The sequence below is a fragment of the Chenopodium quinoa genome, unplaced genomic scaffold, assembly GCF_001683475.1.
Source record: "Chenopodium quinoa cultivar QQ74 unplaced genomic scaffold, ASM168347v1, whole genome shotgun sequence".
NCBI lineage: Eukaryota > Viridiplantae > Streptophyta > Magnoliopsida > Caryophyllales > Amaranthaceae > Chenopodium > Chenopodium quinoa.
In genome coordinates, this window is record NW_018745024.1 from 8,745,123 (window position 1) to 8,768,355 (window position 23,233).

General features: G+C 28.5%; 3 protein-coding genes across 3 annotated transcripts; 2 read left to right on the forward strand and 1 right to left on the reverse strand.

Annotated features, from left to right (window-relative positions):
• Positions 1-4,157: 4,157 nt before the first annotated feature.
• On the reverse strand, positions 4,158-5,739 carry LOC110708993 (heavy metal-associated isoprenylated plant protein 39-like). The gene is made up of 3 exons (XM_021887219.1): positions 5,242-5,739; positions 4,879-4,957; positions 4,158-4,445 (listed from the first exon to the last, which is right to left on the reverse strand). Exons 1-3 carry the CDS (start codon positions 5,254-5,256, stop codon positions 4,225-4,227), a joined length of 315 nt encoding a protein of 104 aa, XP_021742911.1. The 5' UTR covers positions 5,257-5,739; the 3' UTR covers positions 4,158-4,224.
• A 5,326-nt stretch (positions 5,740-11,065) lies between these two features.
• Positions 11,066-12,414, forward strand: LOC110708900 (protein FAR1-RELATED SEQUENCE 5-like). Its single transcript, XM_021887124.1, has 2 exons — positions 11,066-12,091; positions 12,349-12,414. The coding sequence occupies exons 1-2, from the start codon at positions 11,066-11,068 to the stop codon at positions 12,412-12,414; spliced, it is 1,092 nt and encodes a 363-aa protein (XP_021742816.1).
• A 1,352-nt stretch (positions 12,415-13,766) lies between these two features.
• On the forward strand, positions 13,767-15,311 carry LOC110708901 (protein FAR-RED IMPAIRED RESPONSE 1-like). The gene is made up of 3 exons (XM_021887125.1): positions 13,767-13,826; positions 14,336-15,131; positions 15,247-15,311. The coding sequence occupies exons 1-3, from the start codon at positions 13,767-13,769 to the stop codon at positions 15,309-15,311; spliced, it is 921 nt and encodes a 306-aa protein (XP_021742817.1).
• Positions 15,312-23,233: the final 7,922 nt, after the last annotated feature.

Sequence of the window (23,233 nt, forward strand, 5' to 3'; positions counted from 1 at the left end):
GGTGAAAATTAGTGAGTAAAATAATTTGGTACTTGTTTAAGGAATCTACCAAAAACCTTAATTCCCATGAAAAATAAGAATGGGGATTCTAATAAAGAGACGGAGGGAGTATAAAAAATCGATTTTTTAATGGATAACTAGTTTTTAGGCTTGGGCAATGTCCCGATTTATTACATAGTACAATAATTGTGAGTGGTATTAAATATACACATTACTGTAAGACATGTTTTATACAAGTAGTTATTTTCTTGCTATTAAAGACACATATTAAGGGTCTGTTCATATTTACTTATTTTCAGTTCAGTTCAGCTCCAATCAGTTCAGTTCAGTTCAGCTCTAATCAGTTCAGTTCAGTTCAGTTCTATGCATTTTAATTTTTCAGTTCAGTTCAGCTTCAATCAGTTCAGTTCAGCTATAATCAATTCAGTTCAGTTCAGTAAATATGAACAGGCCCTAAGACATAGTTCAATGGTTAAGTTTTTATTAATTGACCTTGAGATCAAGGGTTCGAATCTTTATATAAATCATGTTTCTATTTTTTTTTATCCATACTATATATTAAAAGGTGTACCTAAGAACGTCAATGTCCATTGTGCCACGTACACTAGTAGAAAAATACAATAAGACACCCCCATAAAGGCACTGGTTCAGGCCAAACCGGTGTCCTAAACCGGCCCAAATTTGGGTGCCATTTTACACAAATATAAAAGGCACCGGTTCAGACCAAACCGGTGCCAAAAACTAAAAGGGCACCGGTTTGAACCGGTGCCAATTGAACCGGTCCTTAATTAAAAAAAAACCGCTTAAACTTTATTATTAAAAAAAAAACCCGCCCATATATAAACCCCCCAAACCCTATTTCTCATTCTCGCCGCTTCTATCTTCTCCTATTTCCTTCTCTTTCTCTCTCCTCTTCTCCTCTCCTCCTCTTTTGCTCACCAGTCTTTCTCATATCCTCCTTCCCTTTCTCATCTCCTCCTTCTCCCTCAAGACTACCACGTCTCCGTCTCCTTCTCTTTCAAGCCCACCACGGAGACCACTACGAACACCACCACGGAGACCACCACGAGCACATGCAACACCACGAACACGTCTCCTTCTCCCTCAATTTCTGGGTTTTTTTTTCCGATTTCACTTTAGGTTTTTTTTTTTTTTTTTTTTTTTGCGATTTTGATTTATTTTTGTCGATTTCTGGTTTTTTTAACTCGATTTTAATAAATTTATTTTTTTCGATTTTGATTTTTTTTTTCGATTTCTGGGTTTTTATTTCGATAGCAATTTTGATTTTTTTGTTTTCGATTTCTGGGTTATTTTGTTTCCGAATTCAATTTTGATTTTTTTTTTATTTTTATTTTTGTTTCTTGTTTATTCGATTTTAATACATTTTGTTTTCGATTTTGATTTTTTGTTTTTCAATTTCTGGGTTATTTTTTTTCCGTTTTCAATTTTGATTTTTTTTTCGATTTTTGTTTATTCGATTTTAATATATTTTGTTTTCGATTTTGATTTTTTATTTTTCGATTTCTGGATTATATTTTTTCTTATGTTTGATTTTGAATTTTTTTTTTCGATTTTTGTTTTTGTTTTTTCGATTTTAATATATTTTTTTTTTCGATTTTGATTTTTTGTTTTTCGATTTCTGGGTTTTTTAATTTTTATTTTTTATCTGGGTTTTTTCGATTTCAATTTTTTTTTGATTTCAATTTATTTCCATTTCTGGGTTTTTTTTTTATTTCTGGGTATTTTTTGATTTAATTTTTTTGCGATTTCAATTTTTTTCTGGGTTTGAATCTTAATTTTTTTTTTTCGAAACTTAATTATATTAATCGTTTTTTTTTTGCTTTAATTGGTGCAGGTATCTTGAGTTAGATCTTAAATGGAAGAATTAAGATGCACGAATATTGAGTTTATTTTTTTTATTTATATTGTAATTTTTTTTATATGTTGTAATTGAACTACTGTATTGATCTATATTGTAATTTTTTTTTTATTATATATTGTAAATTTTTTATTATATTGATTGATATTCGATCTATATTTTGATGTTCTAAATAATTTTGGTCGATTTTTAATTTTTTGATGTTTGATGTTTGATGTTCAATTTTTTGATATTTGATGTTCTAAACAAAAAAAATAATTTTTTGGCACTTTTGACACCGGTTAACCGGTGCCAAAAACAATCCCATAATTTTTTTAACCCAGTTTTGGCACCGGTTTGAACCGGTGCCTTTTTAAACCACTTTTTGGCATCCCCCATATTGGCACCGGTTCAAACCGGTGCCTTAGGCCGGGTTTGAACCGGTGCCAAATTCATTTTTTCACGTAGTGGTAGATCCTTTTTTATTACGCTACGTTAGCTTCTCAACATCTCACGACGCCACGTCATTTATAACAATCTTAACTATTATGTCACATTACCAAAAAAAAAAAACCAGCATTGCTCCCTATAAAAATATAAGGTTAAGGAGATTCGAACACCCAACCACTTATAACAAAGATGTTGACTATTTGATTGTCTAAGGGCCTGTTCATATTTACTTAATTTCAGTTCAGTTCAGTTTAATTTCATTCAATTCAGTTCAGTTCAGCTCCTAATTTCCCTCTCTCATAAAATATTCATTTCAGCTCAATTCAGTTCGCTTCAGCTCAGTTTAATAAATGTGAACAGATCCTAAGTCAATCACCAACACATTACTAATATGTAAAAAAAAAAAGTATATATTTGAAAAGCAAAAGGTTTAATTTTTGTAAAATTTTTAAAATACGCAAAGAACAAACTCAATAAGTATTCAATATATATATATATAAAATAGCCAAAGACTTGATTCAAACGTGACATATATGTAGACTTGATTCGAAATGAGGGTAATTTGCCAATTACTACCGCAAGTTAATACTAATTTGTAAATTTCTACCTCACAAAATTTTAATTAAGATGTTGCGATTACTACCGAACCCCCATTAAACCCAACTATGATGTCATTATATCCCTTTAACCCATGTTTGACCATGGTTAAGAGCTTTAACTATGGGTTAAAGTGATATAATGACATCATAATTGGGTTTAATGGGGATTCGGTAGTAATCGCAACATCTTAATTAAAATTTTAAATCATGTAATAACGTTCCAACAAAAAATCGCCAAAAATGGTCATTGACTCATACTAGTCTACTTGAGTACTTGTACTAGAGTCTACAAAAATGAGAATATTGAATCATGTAATAACGTTCCAACAAAAAATTAAGAAAAATCAACAACAATAATCCAAATTGCTATACTCAACAGACATTTAGTTCAAATTTTAATTTGATTTATTCGATCTCATTTGCTTATTATTTTTTTATTTTTTTATTTTTTTTATGGCATTATGAAGTTTTGATGCAAATTCATCAGTAATTCAAAGTCAATTAAGTCAATAAGATTATGGCCATTTTGGAAATAGTCTCTTCCAAACTCATATCAAATTATCAACATTATGATCCGTAAGTTTTGGGGCTTTGGGCATGTGGGGCATGTGACCTTAGCTCGGTAGCTCCTACGTACACGTCTTGCCCCTCGATCATAAGATCAAAAAAACATAAATGTTTTTTGTTTTTAAAATGCAACCATCTTTATCTTTAATACGATTATACGAGTACTTCCTTTGTTTTTTTTTTTAATCGATATTTTTCTATTATTATGTTTGTCAACGCATGTTTTTAACGATTAATATCTCTAATTATTATTAACACTGTAAAATTATAAAAAGTAGATATCAACAAAATATATATTGAAACGATTCAAATAAAATCCTACAAAAATATGTTTTATCGTATCTATAAACCACAAAAGCGAGTCAAAGTGTATTGTATAAATAATTTAAATGTCAAATGATGTCAACTAAAAAAACCAGATCGGAGGAAGTACTAATAAACTCCAAATCCTCTAATAATGATAGCACGACCTTCATATAAACTATCATATTATTATAGTATTATAATATGAGTATCACAATAACTCTATATTTTCTTAATTTTGAAGGCCACATACATAAATATAATAACATAGAGTGAAGTATGATTCAAGTGGTTAGAGCTTCCTTCCCGATTTTATGAGATCTTGAGATCGATTCTCACCCCGCCTGACTCTCTAAACACCAAATAAAAAATATAAAATAATAACAAAATAACTATGACCTCGTTTATTATATCCTAGCTAGTACATGTAACACACAAGTGTGATAGCTAGTAAATACAGTAACACCTAGGGTAATAAAATGGATCGTAAACAATAGGGACAATTTCAGGATCCTTTTTTTCTTCTTTTTTGTCTTCTTTTGCAGGTCCAATTGTGTCTATGGTTGTATAATACGACTTCCTTAATTTGTTCACCACTTCCAATGGATCCATGTTTCCTATTAGGGTTAGCTTCTTCTTTTCCATGTCCAATGAGATTGAATCAATTCCTACAATTCAAGCAATAGTAAAGTTAGGGCTTGTTCTGATTGATTGAACTTAGATGAACTGAACTTATTAGAGCTGAACTGAATGTTTTATGAGAGAAGGGAATTAAGATAAGAACTGAACTGAAAATAATCTGAAGAGAACAAACCCTTGGTTACCTCAATTGTTAATACACCCCAAAAGAGATCGAAATTGAATTACATTTAAAAATTAACAAAAATATTTTCTAAATTATTTTTTATGGATTGAAATGATCGTTACACTATCCAAAAGATACTAGATTATATATGACACAGTTAATTTTAAAAGCTAATTATTTAAGTTTGTGAAATTCTTTTTTCTTAAGATGTACTCATGTATACGATATATCTAGCAAGCTTTGCTAAATGCTCCGTAAATCTATAAAGTAATATTAAAAGTCAAACTATCAAATACCATGAACTGAAGAGACAATCTTCAAAACCTTTTTCTTCCATTGCTTATCATCGTGTACATCTAATGCCAACACCACCTTCTGAAGTACAAATAAAAATGAACACAAAATATCAATACAACATTAACAATTACTCGTATTATACAATCAACTTATTACACGCGACAATTAATTAATTCTAAACATATGATTCTCTATGCTAATAGCTTAACATCACATTGTACTGTATCAATGTATGTTATATTACCTCCGTTACATATTATTTGCAACGATTAGACATTTTTCCTCCTCTACTTCATGTCAAATCGTTGCAAATAATATGTCACGAAAGTAGTATTATAATCATGTATTTAAAGAAGACTTACTTGCGGTTCCGGCATATTTTTGATAACACCTACGTAGGAGTGGAAGAAAAGGGAAGAGACTAGATTACTAGAGAGGGACAAAGAGAGTAATCTTAGATGTGGAGGAAATGAATGGAGTGTTGAGTAGGAAATTTAAGATGATAGAAAGTGAAGTATAAGAAGGAGAACAAATGATGCATGATTTATAGAAGATTTGAGTCATACGAGTATTGACCGGGTCGGGTCAACGAAAGAAAGTAGAGTAATTTTTGTGAATTTTTTACGTAGAAATTGCACGACTTGACGTTTTTTTAAGATTTTTTTAGAGTTAGGACTTAAAGGATGTGAAAGTGGGACACTTTTAGTAGGTAGTATTAGAATTTTCTCAAAGAGTGAGTTAAGCTATATTTATGCCCAAAAGAAACGGACCATGTGCATGCATCTTAATTCTTAATTAATTTTAATTTTTTCCTTAAGACTTAACCAAGCAAGACTCTCGGGCATGAGCACAGCTGCACAGCCTACACTCTATGTCATCATGTCAAGATAGAGAATCCACTTCACAAGATTAAGTGAGAGTCTAGCTATCTCAAAGTTGTGTGGAAATAAGATTGGACGAGTAGTTCCTAAGATTGTGATTTGTGATGTGTCCTTTTAATTTGTTTATTCAAGCCATGAGTACGACCTTGAACCCTATGTTACATAATATCAACCAAGCAAAAATCCATAACTAAAACATTGTGATTAAACCTTAAAAATAAATGCATTTCTTTTCTTTCTCTACCTCTCCAAAAAATAGAATTTCTTCTCTTAGCGCGTGCATGCTTTCTCTCAATAGTCCTTCGATTATTTTCAATATATAATTGCCCAAATTTTATCATTTTTCCACTTCTGCTCTTCAAATTATTATGCAAATGCTCAATTCCTCACTTGAATTCACAAATTAATTACAAAATAAAAATCAGGTATATTCAATATATAAATACCCAAATTTCCACTCATGTTATTCAAATTATTATGCAAACGTTCAATTCCTCACTTGAATTCACAAATTAATTGCAAAATCAGGTAATTAACAAGTTTTAATTAAAATGTACATTCTATGTTAATTAAAAGGTGTTTCGATCTTCTTTTTAATTAATCATTGTAATTATACAATGAAGTTGATATCCATAGTTCCTCCATTAGAGAGGAGGTCGTAATTACTCCGTAACTAAGTTTGACCAAGCTCTCCCAAAGAGTCTTTAACTTTTGGATTGACTTTGAAAATTACAATTAGCATTTAAAGGAAATAATAATACAATATACAAGTCAAATTGTAAAGCATGTGACCCTAACGACGACTTTGTTTTATTAGAATAATTTTAACGCTGGCCATTATAAAGCCGATCCAATAAATAAATTAAGTACGTAAAAGACTACACAAAAGTTTTTCTTTTTTAAATGTTAATTTTAGACACTCCGTTATATGTTTCTACCAAAAAGCCACTTTACATTGAATAATTTCTAATTAATTATTACTTTGATTCAATTTGATTTTTAGAGTGTGAAATAAAATTGCTTTTCACACATTTAAACTTTAGCTAGGAATAAATTTTAGGGGGATAGAGTGGTTGAACAACATTAGCTAGAACTAGAACCTCTATCAAAACACGGATTTTGTAGCTTTTGGAGCCCGTTATGTTAGGCTTATTTCACTTATTACAAATACATACTTTTTCTGTTTCTTTTTACTTGCAACAGTATGACTTTTACACTATCACATATCTTACTTTGATTAGCTTTGGTGATTTATAGGTTTAGAGGAATAAAATCACATGGGATCTTGTTATACTCGTTTTGATTTATGCTTTCATAATATCAAATTTTTATAATTTTTACGCATTGGTAATTAAAGATATTAACGATTGAAATAGTACATTGATAAGAGTGAAAAGAGAATTGTTGCAATTATTATGAAATAGACGAACTACTATATCTTATAAGTACAAGTCCCAGTGAATTCAAACAAAATGTAGAAAAAGTATAATTTAAGTTTTATTCAAACAATTAATTTTATCAAAATGTTTTGCGTGAGACTGGACTCACGTGAGTCCGGGCTCATTAATTAAAAAGGCGCGGGCCTGACCAACCCGACCAAAGCCCGCGCGCCATTTTATAAATTGTCTGAATTTTGTCATTTTAATCATTTTAATCATTTTCATAAAATTTCGAGCGCCGTCATTCACTGAAATTCAACCACTTCATTTCCCCAAATTTCATAAAATTCAAATCTGCAAAATTCGTATAATTCAAATCTGCAAATTCCATAAAAACATGGAGAAATCAAACAATAGGATGATGATTGAAGGAGATTCTGATTCACCTATAGAATCAATTTCCAGCTCAATTACTGCTGAAAAAGGTACAATCTAATTCATAATTTTGATTGCATGTAATTTCAAATTTCATATAATATTGATTTCGATTTATAATTCGCATGATTTCAGATTGTATTATACCGATTTTGAAATATGAATTTTGACTTATAATTCGCATGCAAGACAAATTGAATTTCAGATCGTATTAAATTTCAATTTAATATCAGATCGTATTTAAATTCGAGTTAATTTCTACTTATTATTTGCAATTAATGCCAATCGAATTTCAGATCGTAGTTAATTTCGACTTATAATTTGAAATCAGGCCTAATTTATTTTCAATTACATTTTATTTCAACTATTCATTTTGAAATCAAGTTTACTATAGTATTCGATCGAATTTAATTTCAACTTATGATTTGCATGCAAAGCTGTTTTAATATGTAACTACAATTGTCGCAGAAAATTAATTTTCATTTGAATCCATTTTTTTGATAATTTCAGAGTGAAATTCAAATATACTAACACTAATGATGAATGCAGCAGATAATGTTATTCTAGAAGAAAATATAAATGAAGAAAGAGATGATGCAGAAAGAGATGAAGATGCTGCAAGTATAATACGTATACAGATAATTAAATGTTCTGTAAAAGTATACTCTGTAATTTATTGATGTAATTGCAGATAATATAATTCCTGATTAATAGAACCTATTTCCTAAACAAAATTAGTAAAATAATCTAATTCCTGAAAATTTCAAAATATTTCTAACTGCATTTAAAAATCTAGTATCCCTGCCTGACTATTATTATTTTAAATCTGACTATAATTATTTTAAAACTGACTATCATTATTTAAAATCTTACGATCATTATTTATTTCCTGAATAATTTTATTTCTTTTCTTTTCAATTCCTGACTATGATAATTTATTTCCTGACTAATTTTATTTTAAACCTGACTATCATATATCTGAATATTATTAACCTAAAACTGACTATCAATATCTATTTTCTGACCAGCACTATTTTATTCCTGACTAATATATGATAATTCCTGAGTATTATAAATTTTAAAACATATAATTATTGTATTTAATATTAATATTACAATTCCTGACTATTATTATCTATTTTCTGACTAATATTATCTTAAACCTGACTAAGTTATAATACATGTGAATATTATTATCCTAAAACTGACTATCCATATCTATTTTTTGACAATAATTGTCTAATTCGTGACTAATATATGCTAATTCCTGAGTGTTATAAATCTTAAAACATTTAATTACTCTATCTAAATATTGATATTATTATTCCTGAATATTATTATCTATTATCTGACTAATATTATCTTAAACCTGACGAGTTATAATGTATCTAAATATTATTATTTTTAAACTGACTATCCATATCTATTTTCTGACAAGAACTATCTAATTCCTGACTAACATAATGTAATTCCTGGGTATAATAAATTTCAAAACATTTAATTACTGCAAATTATATTGGTATTACAACTCCTGACTATTATCATCTGTTTCCTGACTAATTTTATCTTAAACCTGACTGAGTAAATTTTATTTCTGAATAATATATCATAATATCTGATCTAAAAAATCTAATTCCTGTTTAAGATATGCTAATTCCTGAGTATAAGCTACTGATATCATCAACTAAAACAAAAAATAAAATAACATCAACCAAATTTCCAAAAATAAAATAACATCAACCAAATTTCCGAAAATAAAATAACATCAACTAAATTTTCAAAAATAAAATACATAAACTAAATTTCCAAATTACATATTAATGAAATGTTATTTAATTATGATAAAGTACAAAACATTGAAAATAAGCTACAAAGATAATCTTCCTCAATTTTAATTCTTTTTGCCTCTCTGCATGGATGATTTGCTTCTTCTCTTTTTCTCTTTAATTTGTTGGCTTCTTCTTCAGCAAAAACTAAACGTAATCCATTCAGAAATTCAGCCCAGTCTTGCACCATGCCATTATGAAATCCATAACCATTATGCCACATAATGTCATATGCAACCCACCATTCATTTGAATTATGATTTCTTCTTACTGTTTCTGGAATCCAATATTTATAATACCATAATTCATTATAATATTTACATGTACAGTTAATCATCTCCTGGGCTTTGAATGTGCACCTAGGGAAAATGTGCATGCATAATATTTCTTCAACAGCCATTGCTGGATGTGCATCTTCTAAGGCGTCAATTGGGTGTGGGATTTGATTAGCCATCTAAACAAAACAAAATGAAAACATAAATCATAACAAAACTCAATAAAACAACACTAACAAAGGTATAATCATAATACGAAAAAAATATACCTTTTGTAATAACAGTAGTTATATTCTTATAAGATTAATTAAAATTTCTAACTGAAGCAGTTTATATGGATTTTTTTTTCTTTTTCTGAATATAGTTTGTTGACAATATAGTTACTTATATATAATGTTTAGAATGTGAATAGATGCAGTGTTTTGGAAGAGGGAGGGTCATGCCTTTTCAAATATGTCTTTTCATTTATAATTAACCTCTTTTCTAGTAAATTCATTTCATTTTATTCAATTAATTTTATGTCTGGTAAATGATTTTACGTGTTTTTTGAAAAGGGAAGAGGGAAGGTCATGAGTTATTAAATTCTAATTTCCTGACTATATTTATCTTAAACCTGACCATATCATTTATGTCCTAAGTAATTTATTATCTATTTTCCTGACTAATATAACTTTATTCCTGACTATTATAATCTAATTTCTAATTCGAATAATATTTTGACTATTTTTTGTTACTGAAATTAGATTATTAAAATTGTTTCAATTTAATTTCTGATTGAAACAATTTTATTCCTGAAATTTACATTTTAATTCCTGATATATTCTAATTTTTGTATATTTATCATTTAAGTCCTGAGTAATTTATTATGTATTTTCTTGACTAATATAACTTTATTCCTGATTATAATAATCTAATTTCCGATTCGAACAATTTTTTGATATTTTGACTATTTTTTGTTACTGAAATTAAATTAATAAAATTGTTTCAATTTAATTTCTGATTGAAACAATTTTATTCCTGAAATATACAATCTAATTCCTGATATATTCAAATTAATTCCTAATCAAAAATTTTTAATACCTGACATACAAAATTTAATTCCTGACAAAACAAAACTAATAAGTGACATAAATAATCTAATTCCTGAAAAAATAATCAACAACATATTATAATCAGATACATTATTATTATTTCTGACTGATATTATCTATTTCCTGATTGAACATAAACCTAAACCTGACTGAGATTACTTATTTCCTGACTAGTATTTGGTAATTCCTGATTTAAATAATGTAATTCCTGACTAAGACATGATAATTCTAAAGTATCATAAATTTAAAGAATATTTATTTACTGTGTATAATATTTTATTTCCTGACAAAAATAAATTATGATATGTTTCATATATACTTTTCTTGGAGATTATTACAAATATGACAAGGATGAAAACATAAGTAAATGTCTAGCAGGTTATACTGTATCAGACTACAATGAGGGATTTGTTTTATACAAAGCTCATTCAAAGTCTGTTGGTTTCAGTGTCAGAAAATCAACAAAGAGAAGAGATAATAATGATAAATTGTATGAGTTTTATTTTAGATGTTCTAAAGAAGGGCATACAAAGGGTAAAATGAAGATGGAAGGTGAACAAAATTCAGTGGAAATACCCATGTTGGGTAAAACTGATGAAAAAAAGAGAAAAGATAGGGAGGTAAATGAGACAAGAACTGGATGCAAAGCTCATATTCGTTTCAAGAAAACCAAAGAAGGAAGTTTCGAAGCTGTTACACATGAGTTGGAGCATAATCATGAATTGGTTATAGCAGTTCAACGTCATCATCTAAGATCAGAAAGGCAAATATCAGCACCAATGGGTGAACTAATTGAAAGCATGGTTGAAAGTGGTATCAAACCAATGGATGCTTACAATTATATCACCAATGAAGCTGGAGGAGAAGAATGTGTAGGTCATACTAAGAGAGACCACCTTAACTATGTATCAAGGGTGAAAATGAGTATGGTTGAAGGTGGAGACATGCAGAATGTATTAGATACCCTTCAAGAGAGAGCAGATAATGATCCTTCATTCTTTTATAGACTGAAATTTGGAGAAGAAAACAATGTAGTGAGCTATTTTTGGCGTGATTCTCAAATGCTTGAAGATTTCAAAGCCTATGGTGATGTTTTAATCTTCGATACAACATACAGAACAAACAAATATGGGTTGATATGTGCACCATTTGTTGGTATAAACTGTCATTGGAGAACAACAATGTTTGGATGTGCATTCATAAGTGACGAAAGGACTGACACATTTGTTTGGCTTTTTAAAATTTTCAAAAAGTCGATGTGTGGAATCGAACCAAAATCAATCTTCACTGATCAGGATCTTGCAATGAGTAACGCCATACCAGAGGTAAGAATTTTTGTCTTCATAATATATTGTTTCTGGATTAGAATAACTTAATAACTGATAAAAACAGATCAATACCTGACAGAAATTATATAATTCCTGATAAATATCTGTTTAATTCTTGACTAATAATATATGTTTCATGTTCATAATTTAATGTAATATAATTCCTGATCAAAAATATATTAATTCTGATAAAATAAAGGCAATACCTGACTAAGATATATTAATAAGTTCAAATATTTAATATTGATTGACAGAATCTTATTCATGATAGCAAGATCCTTAATCCTGATATAAGTTTTCTAATACCTGATCGAAATTAAGTCATTACTAATTCAAATTTATTTAATTTCATTTCAAGTTTATTTTTGAGCAAAATGTTATAATTACTGAGTAAAATATTCTTAATTCTGATTGTGATAATTTCATTTCAAGTTTATTTCTGAGCAAAATGTTATAATTACTGAGTAAAATATTCTTATTTCTGATTGTGATAATTTATTTTATTTCTGAAATAAATATTGAATATATAACAAATTAATAAAATTCCTGATTAAAATAATATAATTCCTGACGAAAAATTATTAATACTAAAAAAAAAAGATCAATATATGAATAAAAACCAACAAAACCATATCATTTTAAACCATATCTGAATAAATCTTTTGATAATAAAAACAGGAAATACAGAAACATAAACATAAAAGCATATCATATTTTCCATATATTTTAATGATATTGATTGTGACTAGAAATTAACAGGAAAAAAAAGATAAAGAAAAAAACCCTAAAATCATAATCTTCTTGTTGTTCTTCCTCAGATATTAAACTTGTTTTTTCTTTTGATCTTCTGTTTGTTCTTTCTCTTCCTTCTTGTGTTGATCTTCTTCTTTCTGCTTTTTGTTCTGTGTTTCCTGCCATATCTCTTGTGCTCTCTTTCTCTTGCTTAGTTCTTCGATTTCATTCTTTTCAACTTTTTCATAGAGCCTCATCAATCCATTCTTCACTCTATCTCTTCTATCCAACAGATCATTTAATTTTTTTTCAAAGTTATCAATTGCATTTTCTTCTGGATCGTTTGATGAGGTAGAAGACTGAGAATTGTTTTGCATATTTGAGAAATATTGAGGATCGTTTGATGAAGTAGAAGACTGAGAATTGTTTTGCATTTTTGAGGAATATTGAAAAAAAGTTTGTTTTAGGAGAGAGAATATACCAAAGTACAAAAACATGCAAAATGTTAAGTAAATAATACTTTTATAGACAGATAAAAAATATTAAAAAAAAAGATAATTTTTAAATATATTCCTTTTTATTATTATTACATTGTTTTGGTCCTTATCCAGTACCTCAAGTACAATTCTGATTATTACATTTTTTTAGTCCTTATTCAAAACTCCAAGTGAACACTAAGACTATTAATTCCTGACCAAAATATACTAATACCTTTCATAATTCATCTAAAATCAGACCAAAATATGCTAATTCCTGATTAAAATAATTATATTCCTGATATGCATTTCTTCTTGTTTGTGGGTGATGACTTATTCCAAGACACCTTGTAACCTACAATAACATATAATAGATGTTAGTTTATGCAACAATATTTCAACAAACATAAGTTATTCACATTTTAGGCATACAGACCTGTTCACTGTGGTGGTTGGGCACCATAATGAGGATAACCAGGGGGTGGCCAAGTCCCATTTTTCTTCATCCTGTACTCAATGATACAGTCAGCCAAAAAACCAGGGTCATCTGAAACGTAATGAGTGATTTATAAAACTCAAGAATAAGTTTTCCTTTGTTGCTTGTACAGTTACAATTTAGCTCAAATATGTGTAATATATAAAGAGATTGAAGTTGAGATGCAAAGTTGAATTAGAAAGGAAATGATTTATAAAAGGAAAAAAGTTACTGTTTTTTAGCCGTTTATTGGGACCCAAATGGCAGAATTACAGTGGAAGATTAATTTGACTGATAATCTGAAAAATATGTTGATTTTAAAAATAAGTTTAAATAAAAAGTCTAAAAATATTTAATTACTGACCTAAAGATATTTATACCTGATTTAAATTTTCTATTATCTGACTAAAATATGCTAATTTCTAACTCTAATATTGTTATGCCTGAGTAAAAATATACAAATGTCTTACATAATTTATGTAATTCTTGACTAAATGTTTTTAATTTCTGATTATAATAGTCATATTTCTGACTCCAGTGATTTAATTTTTGTTGCAGGTTTATCCAAACTCAAGACATAGGCTATGTCTATGGCATTTGCAAAAGAATTTTGTGTCACACTTTGGAACTCTAAAAACCAATCCTGAATTCAAAAATATGTTTCACAAATGCTTAAGTGGATGTGATTCTGAATCTGACTTTGAAGATTGTTGGCACAAGATGGTTCAAAAACATGGGCTAGAGAAAAAAGAATGGTTTGATAGGTTATACGGTCTACGAGATAAATGGTGCACAACATTGAGCAAGGATATTTTCTCAGCTGGAATTCTTTCATCTCAAAGGGTAGAAGTAACAAACAGAGCAATTTCATTTAAGGCCAACAAAACCACAAAGCTTTTGGAGTTCTTTCACATTTTTGAGGCTACTGTGAAAAGATGGAGAAGCACTGAAAAGAGTGACAACTTCAGATGTACTACTGAGAGACCAAGAACAACAACAAAGATATTAAAACATGCAGCTGAAGTTTATACTCTAAACTTATACAAGGATTTTAAGCTGGAATTTGAAACAAGTCTTGGAGCATATGCAAGAGAAAAAGCCACTTCAATGCAATATGTCAAATTCTTTGATGTTTCTCTTGATGAAGATTATATGCACACCTATCAAGTCATATATTACACTCAAAACAATGAGTTTATGTGTTCTTGTATGTGCTTCACAGAGACTGGATTGCTGTGCTTTCACATTATCAAGATAATGCAAATGTACAGCATACATGCTATTTCAGAGAGATACATTCTGAAACGTTGGACCAAGCTTGCTAAATCAAACATTTGGGATGGCAGTGAATCAAGTACGTACATACTTTGTTATTTTAAAATTTATTACTTGTTTATTTAGTATAAAAAAATATCTTTATTCCTGAGATAAACATTTTAATTACTGTCATAAATAATTTGCTGACATAGATGAAAACTTAATGTCTGATGTGAAAAATATAATACATGAAAAAGATAATATTATTTCTGATTGAAACAAGTTTATTCCTGAAGCGTACAATTTAATTCCTGATATATTTAAATTAATTCCTGAATAAAATTTAAAATACCTGTCATACATATTTTGATTCCTGACCAAAGAAATCTTAAAGATGACAAACTTTATCTTATTCCTAATCCTTTTTAATTTATAATAACTAATTTCTGATTGAAACATTTTTATTCCTGAAACAATCTAATTCCTATGTAATCAAAAAATTTTAATACCTGACACACAAAATTTAATTCCTGACAAAACAAATCTAATAAATGAAAAAAATAATCTAATTCCTGAACATAACGAACACTGAACAACATAATATAATGTTATACCAATAATCTTATTCATGAACAAAATATTATAATATCTGATATATATTTTATTATTTCTGATATAAAATCAGATTTATTACAAACATAAAATTATATAAATATTTAAAAACTTATACATTGGTACCACTTCCTGCTTCATTAGGAAGCCTTTCAGTACCATCAGCATTAAAAATTCTAATATAAATGTTATAATGATCATGGTAAACATCAAGTTTGTCTCCAACAACTATGTTGTTCGCAGCTACAAAGTTTTCCCATTCACGATCAATCAACATACCACCACAACCTGTATTTTCTGGTATGCTTATGACTCTTACTTCCCAAAATCTATCTTCTCTGCCATTCTTCCTAGCAAAGACTCTAACAAAGTTCTTGAATTTCAGAAGAAAAAGCTTCCAATCTTCAGGAAGACCCTGAAAGAAAAAAAAATGATATCATTTAATCTTTACTAAAACACAAAACAAATTTATAAATTTAAAACTTAATGTAATATATTTACCATACTAATGCGATCAACTGGTTTAACAATAATAGTACACTTCTCCTTATTTGCGTAGAAATCAACCATTATTTTGATGATTGATTAGATGAAGAAAAATATAAGTTATTTTTACATGAATGCACCTTTTATAGAACACAATGGAGGTTGTATAATATAACTCTTTTAATAGAAAAAACTTAATTTAGAACAGCCTTTAAATAGAAAAGAGTTATGTATGAACAGTAATAATTAATCTGTAATTACTTTTGATAACAACCTTTTAAAATTGATAACAGCCTTTAAATCAATTTTGTCAGAAAATTTATGGCTGAAACAGAAAATAAAAATATTATGGCATAGCTCGTTGCTGACTTTTCTTACATTATTCATGATATAAATAATTTTATTTCTGATATTATAATATTATTGAAGCAAAAAATTTTATCATTATTCATGAGCTGCATTCTTTTCTGAGTAAAATTGCCTTATTACTAACAAAAATGTAGTAATCTTTTTTTTTTTTTTTATTAGGAAATTCAACCACAGATCATTCATTAATAAACACTCCTTGGAGACAATCAATAACAAAGAATTTTTACAACCTTGTGACAATATGTCAAGGGAATGAAGAAGCATCAAAAATATGTGATGATGCTTTGGAACAAATGTACAAATCTGTAAGGAAAGTGTTCCAAACAAATGAAGAAAAAATTCGTGAACTTGATGAAGAAGAAGAAAGAAGAAATACAGTAAAAGATCCAAAACAACCAAAAATAAAGGGAAGGCCAAAGAAGAACAAAAGAATTAGAGGACATTTTGAAAGAAGAAGAACAGCAACAAGAGATCCAAATGAGTTTGGAACAATAACTCCTAATCCACAACTCATTTAATTCATCCCTATTGCTGCATTCTTCTATCATAAAGCCAATCTTCAAATTTTTTATTTTATTATTCAAGATAATTGTAAATAATACTATATTTTGGCATTTTGAGGTTTGATAACTTCTGAAAAAAATTATTTTATTTTCTGATTAGATCAATGTTATTCCTGACTAACCTTACTTTATTACTGACTTTAAAAGTCTTATTGCTGAGTAACTGAAGTTTATTCCTGACATCCAAAATTTTATTCCTGACTAAACTAACTTTAATCCTAATTTACACAATTTCATGCCTGATTTAATTTCTGATAACTCAATTTTATTACTGACTATTACATTTTAATTTCTGATAACCGAGTTTTAATTCCTGAGTTAATTCTTGACTTCTAGAATCTTATTCTTAAGTAAACTAATTGTATTATTGACTAACACAGTATCATTCCTGACTTTAAAAATCTTATTCCTGACTAACTCAAGTTTATTCCTGACTGACTCAACTCTATTCCTGATTTAAAAAATCTTATTCCTGATTAACTCAAGTTTATTCCTGACTAACTCAAGTTTATTCCTGTCTAAATGAAGTTTATTCCTGACTAACTCAAGTTTATTCCTGACTAACAAAATTTTATTCTTCACCAAAAGAATTTAATTGCTAACATAAATAAAATAATTCCTGAGAAGAGTAATTTAATTTATGACAAACATATTCTTCATTTTAAGTTTGATATTTAAAAATTTTAAAATTAACATTTGATATTAATTTCTGACACAAGTATTTTAATATCTGACTAATATATAGATGTATGATTAATAGAAAACGGATTTAATAGAAAATATATACATATATAAACCAAATTTATAAGTATCTATACAAAAGAAAACTAATGCCTAACTACAAAAAAAAAAATATATGTACATGTATGATTAATTGTTTAAAAAAAAAATCTAATCTTCCTCTTCATTTTGCTGAAGTTGTTGATCAATTTCCAATTGCTGCTGCTCTTTTTCTAGTTGTTTTTGCATCAACTTCCACTGCCTCTCTTTTTCCTTTTGAATGGCTTCCTTTGCTTTCTCATATTGGGCCTCTAGCTTCTTTCTTGCAGGTTGAGCTTTCCAAATTTTGTGCTTGTTAATTGAAAACTCAATGCAATCATTCCACAATTTCTTCCGCAAAAAATTCTCTTCTCTAGTAGCCATCTGATAAGCAAGTTGGCATCTATATATCTTTCGATTTTGCTTCTACAAATTTATATAAAAAACAAAATAACAACACTAAAAAACAATAGGTAAAAATCCAAAGGAGAAAAAATACTTACATATTTCAAGTCGACAAGACCTCCAGCTATACCATTGTAATTTTTCATACACATTAATGTAAAAAGGCCACAATCCTCATTTTCATGGCTTGTTTGCCATGTAAACTTAGGTTCATGCCATTCCAATTGTTCCAAATTTGTGTCACCATGTCGATGTTCATGCTTTTTCAAAAAAATACCAACAGCTCTAATCTGTAATTATAAATATATAAATTATAAAATTTAAAAGCATCTAAAAGTATAATTTTCACAAATTTAATTTAAAATTATCTTACCAGCACTCTGTCTATTCCATTTAATTTATCTCGATCAATATCAGTCCTGTTATTTATCCAATCTATTCTTGGAGCAATACCATCAATGAAATTGAAAACCAGCAGAGTATGATGATTATCGAACACAATGGGAAAGAATAGTTGCAAAATAAATAAAACATAATTTTCACAATAAGTAACACATTTATTAACTGACTAAAAGAAGCAAATATCAGATTAAAAGATCATAATATCTGAGTAAAACATTTATATTCCTGACTTACAGAATTTTATTACTGACTAACACAATTTTTTTCCTGACTAAAACAATTTTATTCCTGGCTAAAACAATATTATTCCTGACTAAAACAATTTAATTCCTTACTATACAATTTTTTTCCTGACTAACACAGTTTAATTACTAACATAAATAAATTATTTCCTGATTAAAGTAATATAATTCCTGATTTAAAATAATATAAAATCTGACTAATAAAAGCTTGTATCATACTAGGTTTAGCTTATTCCTGAATATACAATATACAAAGAAGAAATAAAGTTAAAAATTTACCAAATCGGCTTCGGCTATGTTGAATGAAGGAAAACGCTTAACCCACTTGCAAATGCTATCATAAATGTCCTCACCTTTATGCATATTCAATTGACAATCCATCTCCATTTTTACCAATTCCTCTTTACACTTATTATTCTACTGGGTTATTTTTCAAAGTTTTCAAAATTGCCTCCTTTTTCTTTATGTTAGCAACTTCTTTTCTGTAAATTGCCCTTTTTTCTAAGTATCTCCATGTAAGATTCTGCAAAACAAAAAAATATATTAAATACAGTATATTATAAATAAAATTTATTTCTGAATGAAGTAAAGAAAGAAAAAAAAAACTTACAGCAACTTCAGTTTGAAAAACAAATCTTTTATATTGAAAAACTCCTCTGTCAGTTATTTTACTCTCTTCAATGTTGAGCACAGTAGCCCAAGTATCATGAATAGCAGAATTAACCCACTCAGACGGACGTAGGGAACAGAACTCCTCCTTTACCAAAATAAGATCACTCTGTTCAGGATCTTCAGTGAGAAACTGACAGATAACAGTACCTATATCTTCTACGTAAAGACTGTTGTTACGCCTCTTAACTCCCTCATCTTCACTAGTAGGATCTAACTCAAGCTGCTCAAAATAGTGCATAAAAAACAAGTAATCACACATGTATAATTCATGTTCAGTCAATCTTTTTAGATACAAAGGCTTGTTTTCTTGCAAATTCCTACACACAATCTTGTCTTTATTTTGAATTTGAATCTTGTGAATAGGTGGTAGATCCCAATCTAAACCACCAGCTGCTACCAATCTCTCCTCCTGCCTTTGTCTTAATTCATGAATTCTCTTCTCCCTTTTTCCAGAATATTTATCAGCTGGTATCATAGTAGATTCACCAGGAAAATCTGTAGGACTAGGAATTCTATCAACATCAATTAACTCAATGTGTGTTTTGGGAGGCTGTTTTTCTGATACTATAAACTCATCATCATCAATACTAGGAGGAGCAGGAGTTTTATCTATTAGAATAATGTCACCAGTAGCAGCAGTAGGAGACTCCAAAGGAATAGAATCAATAGGAATAGGAATAGATTCAGCAGCAACAGTTTTATTCCTCAGCAATTCTAAAACAGCACATGCATCTCTAGGCTGAGGTTGTTCTTCCTACAAGTAAAAAAAAAATATATATCAAACAAAAGTCTTCTAAATCATGACAATAATAATCTATACTACATAATATAAATCATAACAAAAGTAATTTAATTTCCTGACAATGACAAGTTTATTCCTGACTAACAAAAACTATTTCCTGACAATGACAAGTTTATTCCTGACCAAGATAAGTTTATTCCTGAATAATACAATCTAATTCCTGACTACCACAATTTAATTCCTGACTACCACAAGTTTATTACTGACTAACACAATCTAATTAATAACAGTGACTAGTTTATTCCTGATGAACTCAATTTAATTCCTGATTAACTCAATATAATTCCTGAATATAACAAGTTTATTCCTGACTAACTCGATCAAATTCCTAACATAAAGAATGTAATTCCTGATATAAGTAATTTAATTCCTGACAATAACAATTTTATTCCTGACTTACTCAATCTTATTCTAATTCACTCAGTATTCCTTAGAAAAATATATAATTTTTGACAAAAACCATTACCTGATGACCTTGATAAATAGCTAAAGCAAGTTCCTCTGTAGCTTTAGACTGAATAACATCATCAAATTTAGTAAAAACCTGAAAGCATATGAATAATACAAATAAAAATAAATACAATAATATAGAATAATAAACACATTTATTTTTATAAAATATGATAGTTAAATACAATAACTATTAAAATAAATTATTGAGTTAAAATACAAATATTACACCTTAGATGTGCTGTCATCTTCCTTGTTTTTATCATTTTCTTTTTCAGAAGTTTCTTGAACTTCTTTTTCAGTAACTTGTGCATTTTCTTCTTGGGATACTGGTGTATCTTGAGAAGTAGGAGGAGTAGGAGCAATTAAATGAAATCTAGGCAAAGAAATATCTCCCTGGAGGAAACTCCTCCCTTCTTGCACAAGCCTAGCCTGATTCTCATTCATAGCAGATGAATAAATTTCATTGAGTCCCTTGGGTTTCTTTGGTGTTCTTGGAGGTGATGTGGAACTAAGTAGACCTTCATTACTAACTGAATGCACCTCTTTTTCTGATGGTGTTGTGCCTTCAACTAATTCTGGTTCTGCGGTTGTGTCTCCAACATCACTTCCTTGAACATTATTCAAACCAAGATTATCTGCCTCATTCTCTGGTTCCGTGTTTCCTTGGTTTGCATCCTCTAAATTTTGCTCTGCATCTTCAATTAGATCTTTTTGCAAACCAAGATCAGAAATAATATCATTCACCTATACAAAATAAAGAATAATATCAGATATATATCTAATATGATTTTAATAAGTATAAAAAAATGATAATAAATGTAATCAAACTTACAATTGCATCATACTTAAGTTTTGTTTTATCAAACTGATTTAAATCAATAGCTAAAGTTTTAGTCTGCATTGCAGCTTCAACTATTGCATCAATTTTTGATAAAAATTCAGGATTAGAATAGAAATCATCCTCTCCTTTAGATTGAGATTCTTGTGAATATGATTTTGCTTCATCCTTCAAATCAATAGCAAAGTCTATTTGGTTCTCTGATACAATCTTCAAGTCTCGACCAAATTTCATCATTTTCTTCTTCACAGGCTAATCAACAAATAAAATAAAAAATGAATAAGTAAAATGTAAGAAAGCAACATAATTGTTATTCCTGACTAATAGTTTCTTATTAGTAAAATGTAAGAAAATAACATAATTCTTATTGCTGATAATAGTAATCTAATTTATGAGAGTGTTTATCTTATTCCTGACTAATAGTTTTTTATTCCTGACAAACAACTTAATTTCTGATGAAAGGAATTTAAATCCTGACAAACAGATACTAATCAAAATAAAATAATAGATTTAAGGATAATATTAGATAATGCTACTTTCTGATAGAAAAAGTATAATTCCTGATAATATGGTAGAAAATCCTGACAATAATAATGTATTCCCAAATTACAGCAATGTAAATAAATCAACAATAACCTTAATATATTAATTTCATTTCCTGACCAAATTTACCATATTCCTGACTAATAGTTTCATATTACTGACTAATAGTTTCTTATTGCTGACAAGTACAACTTAATTTCTAATGAAAAGAATTTAAATCCTGACAAACATATACTATAATCCAAATAAAATATTAGAAAATGCTAATTACTGATAGAAAGTACATAATTCCTGATAATATAATAATAAATCCTGACAATAATAATATATTATCAAATCAACAACTTTAATATATTAATTTAATTTCCTGACAAAATTTACCATATTCCTGACTAACAGTTTATTATTCCTGATAAAAGTATTCTAATTTCTAATTAAAGAAAATTATACAAAATCTAAAAATATAATAAAAAGATGGCAGTTTAAACTTACATCGATATCCATATTATCAATTTCAGCATCAGTAGGAAACTCTTTAGGAATCTTGTACATTATATATCTAGCTTTGTCATCTATATCCTTCAATTTAAAGCTAGTAGATTGTACAACCTGATCTTCCTTCTTTCTTTCTTTTTTTTTTATCCAAATATTCATCTTCATCACTGTCTTCAATCTTAAACTCAATACTGTCCAGCCTTAAACTTTTAAGAAGAGCTTGTTCAGATTTGCCAGCATATTGTTTTGGTGAGGCAGCAGGGTACAGTTTCACAGTACCATAATCCATATTTTCAGCAACAGACTTAATCCTCTGGTTCAAACTCTCACAGGTCCAGTTCAAAATAAACGGCTTGCGATGTAAAGTTGTCCCAAACTCAAACTTTTGTAAAAATGCAATTACAAAAGCAACTAAACAGCCATTAACTTGTTTAGATTTTGTTTTCAACTCCTTCCCTTCCTTTTTTTTTTCAAAACAAAGGCTTGAAAATCTGCTATTGATGCACATAAGAAGTCCATAACATAACCAACCCAGTTGAAAGCCTTAATGAAACGCAC

Coding starts and splice junctions, on each gene's coding strand:
- LOC110708901 (XM_021887125.1), top strand. CDS start 13,767: ATGAGGATAACCAGGGGGTGGCCAAGTCCCATTTTTCTTCATCCTGTA. Junction 13,827..14,335: donor ATCCTGTACTCAATGATACA/GTCAGCCAAAAA, acceptor TTTTTGTTGCAG/GTTTATCCAAACTCAAGACA. Junction 15,132..15,246: donor TTGGGATGGCAGTGAATCAA/GTACGTACATAC, acceptor TTGCTGACATAG/ATGAAAACTTAATGTCTGAT.
- LOC110708900 (XM_021887124.1), top strand. CDS start 11,066: ATGATATGTTTCATATATACTTTTCTTGGAGATTATTACAAATATGAC. Junction 12,092..12,348: donor TGAGTAACGCCATACCAGAG/GTAAGAATTTTT, acceptor ATTGATTGACAG/AATCTTATTCATGATAGCAA.
- LOC110708993 (XM_021887219.1), bottom strand. Junction 4,446..4,878: donor GATTGTCTCTTCAGTTCATG/GTATTTGATAGT, acceptor CTTGAATTGTAG/GAATTGATTCAATCTCATTG.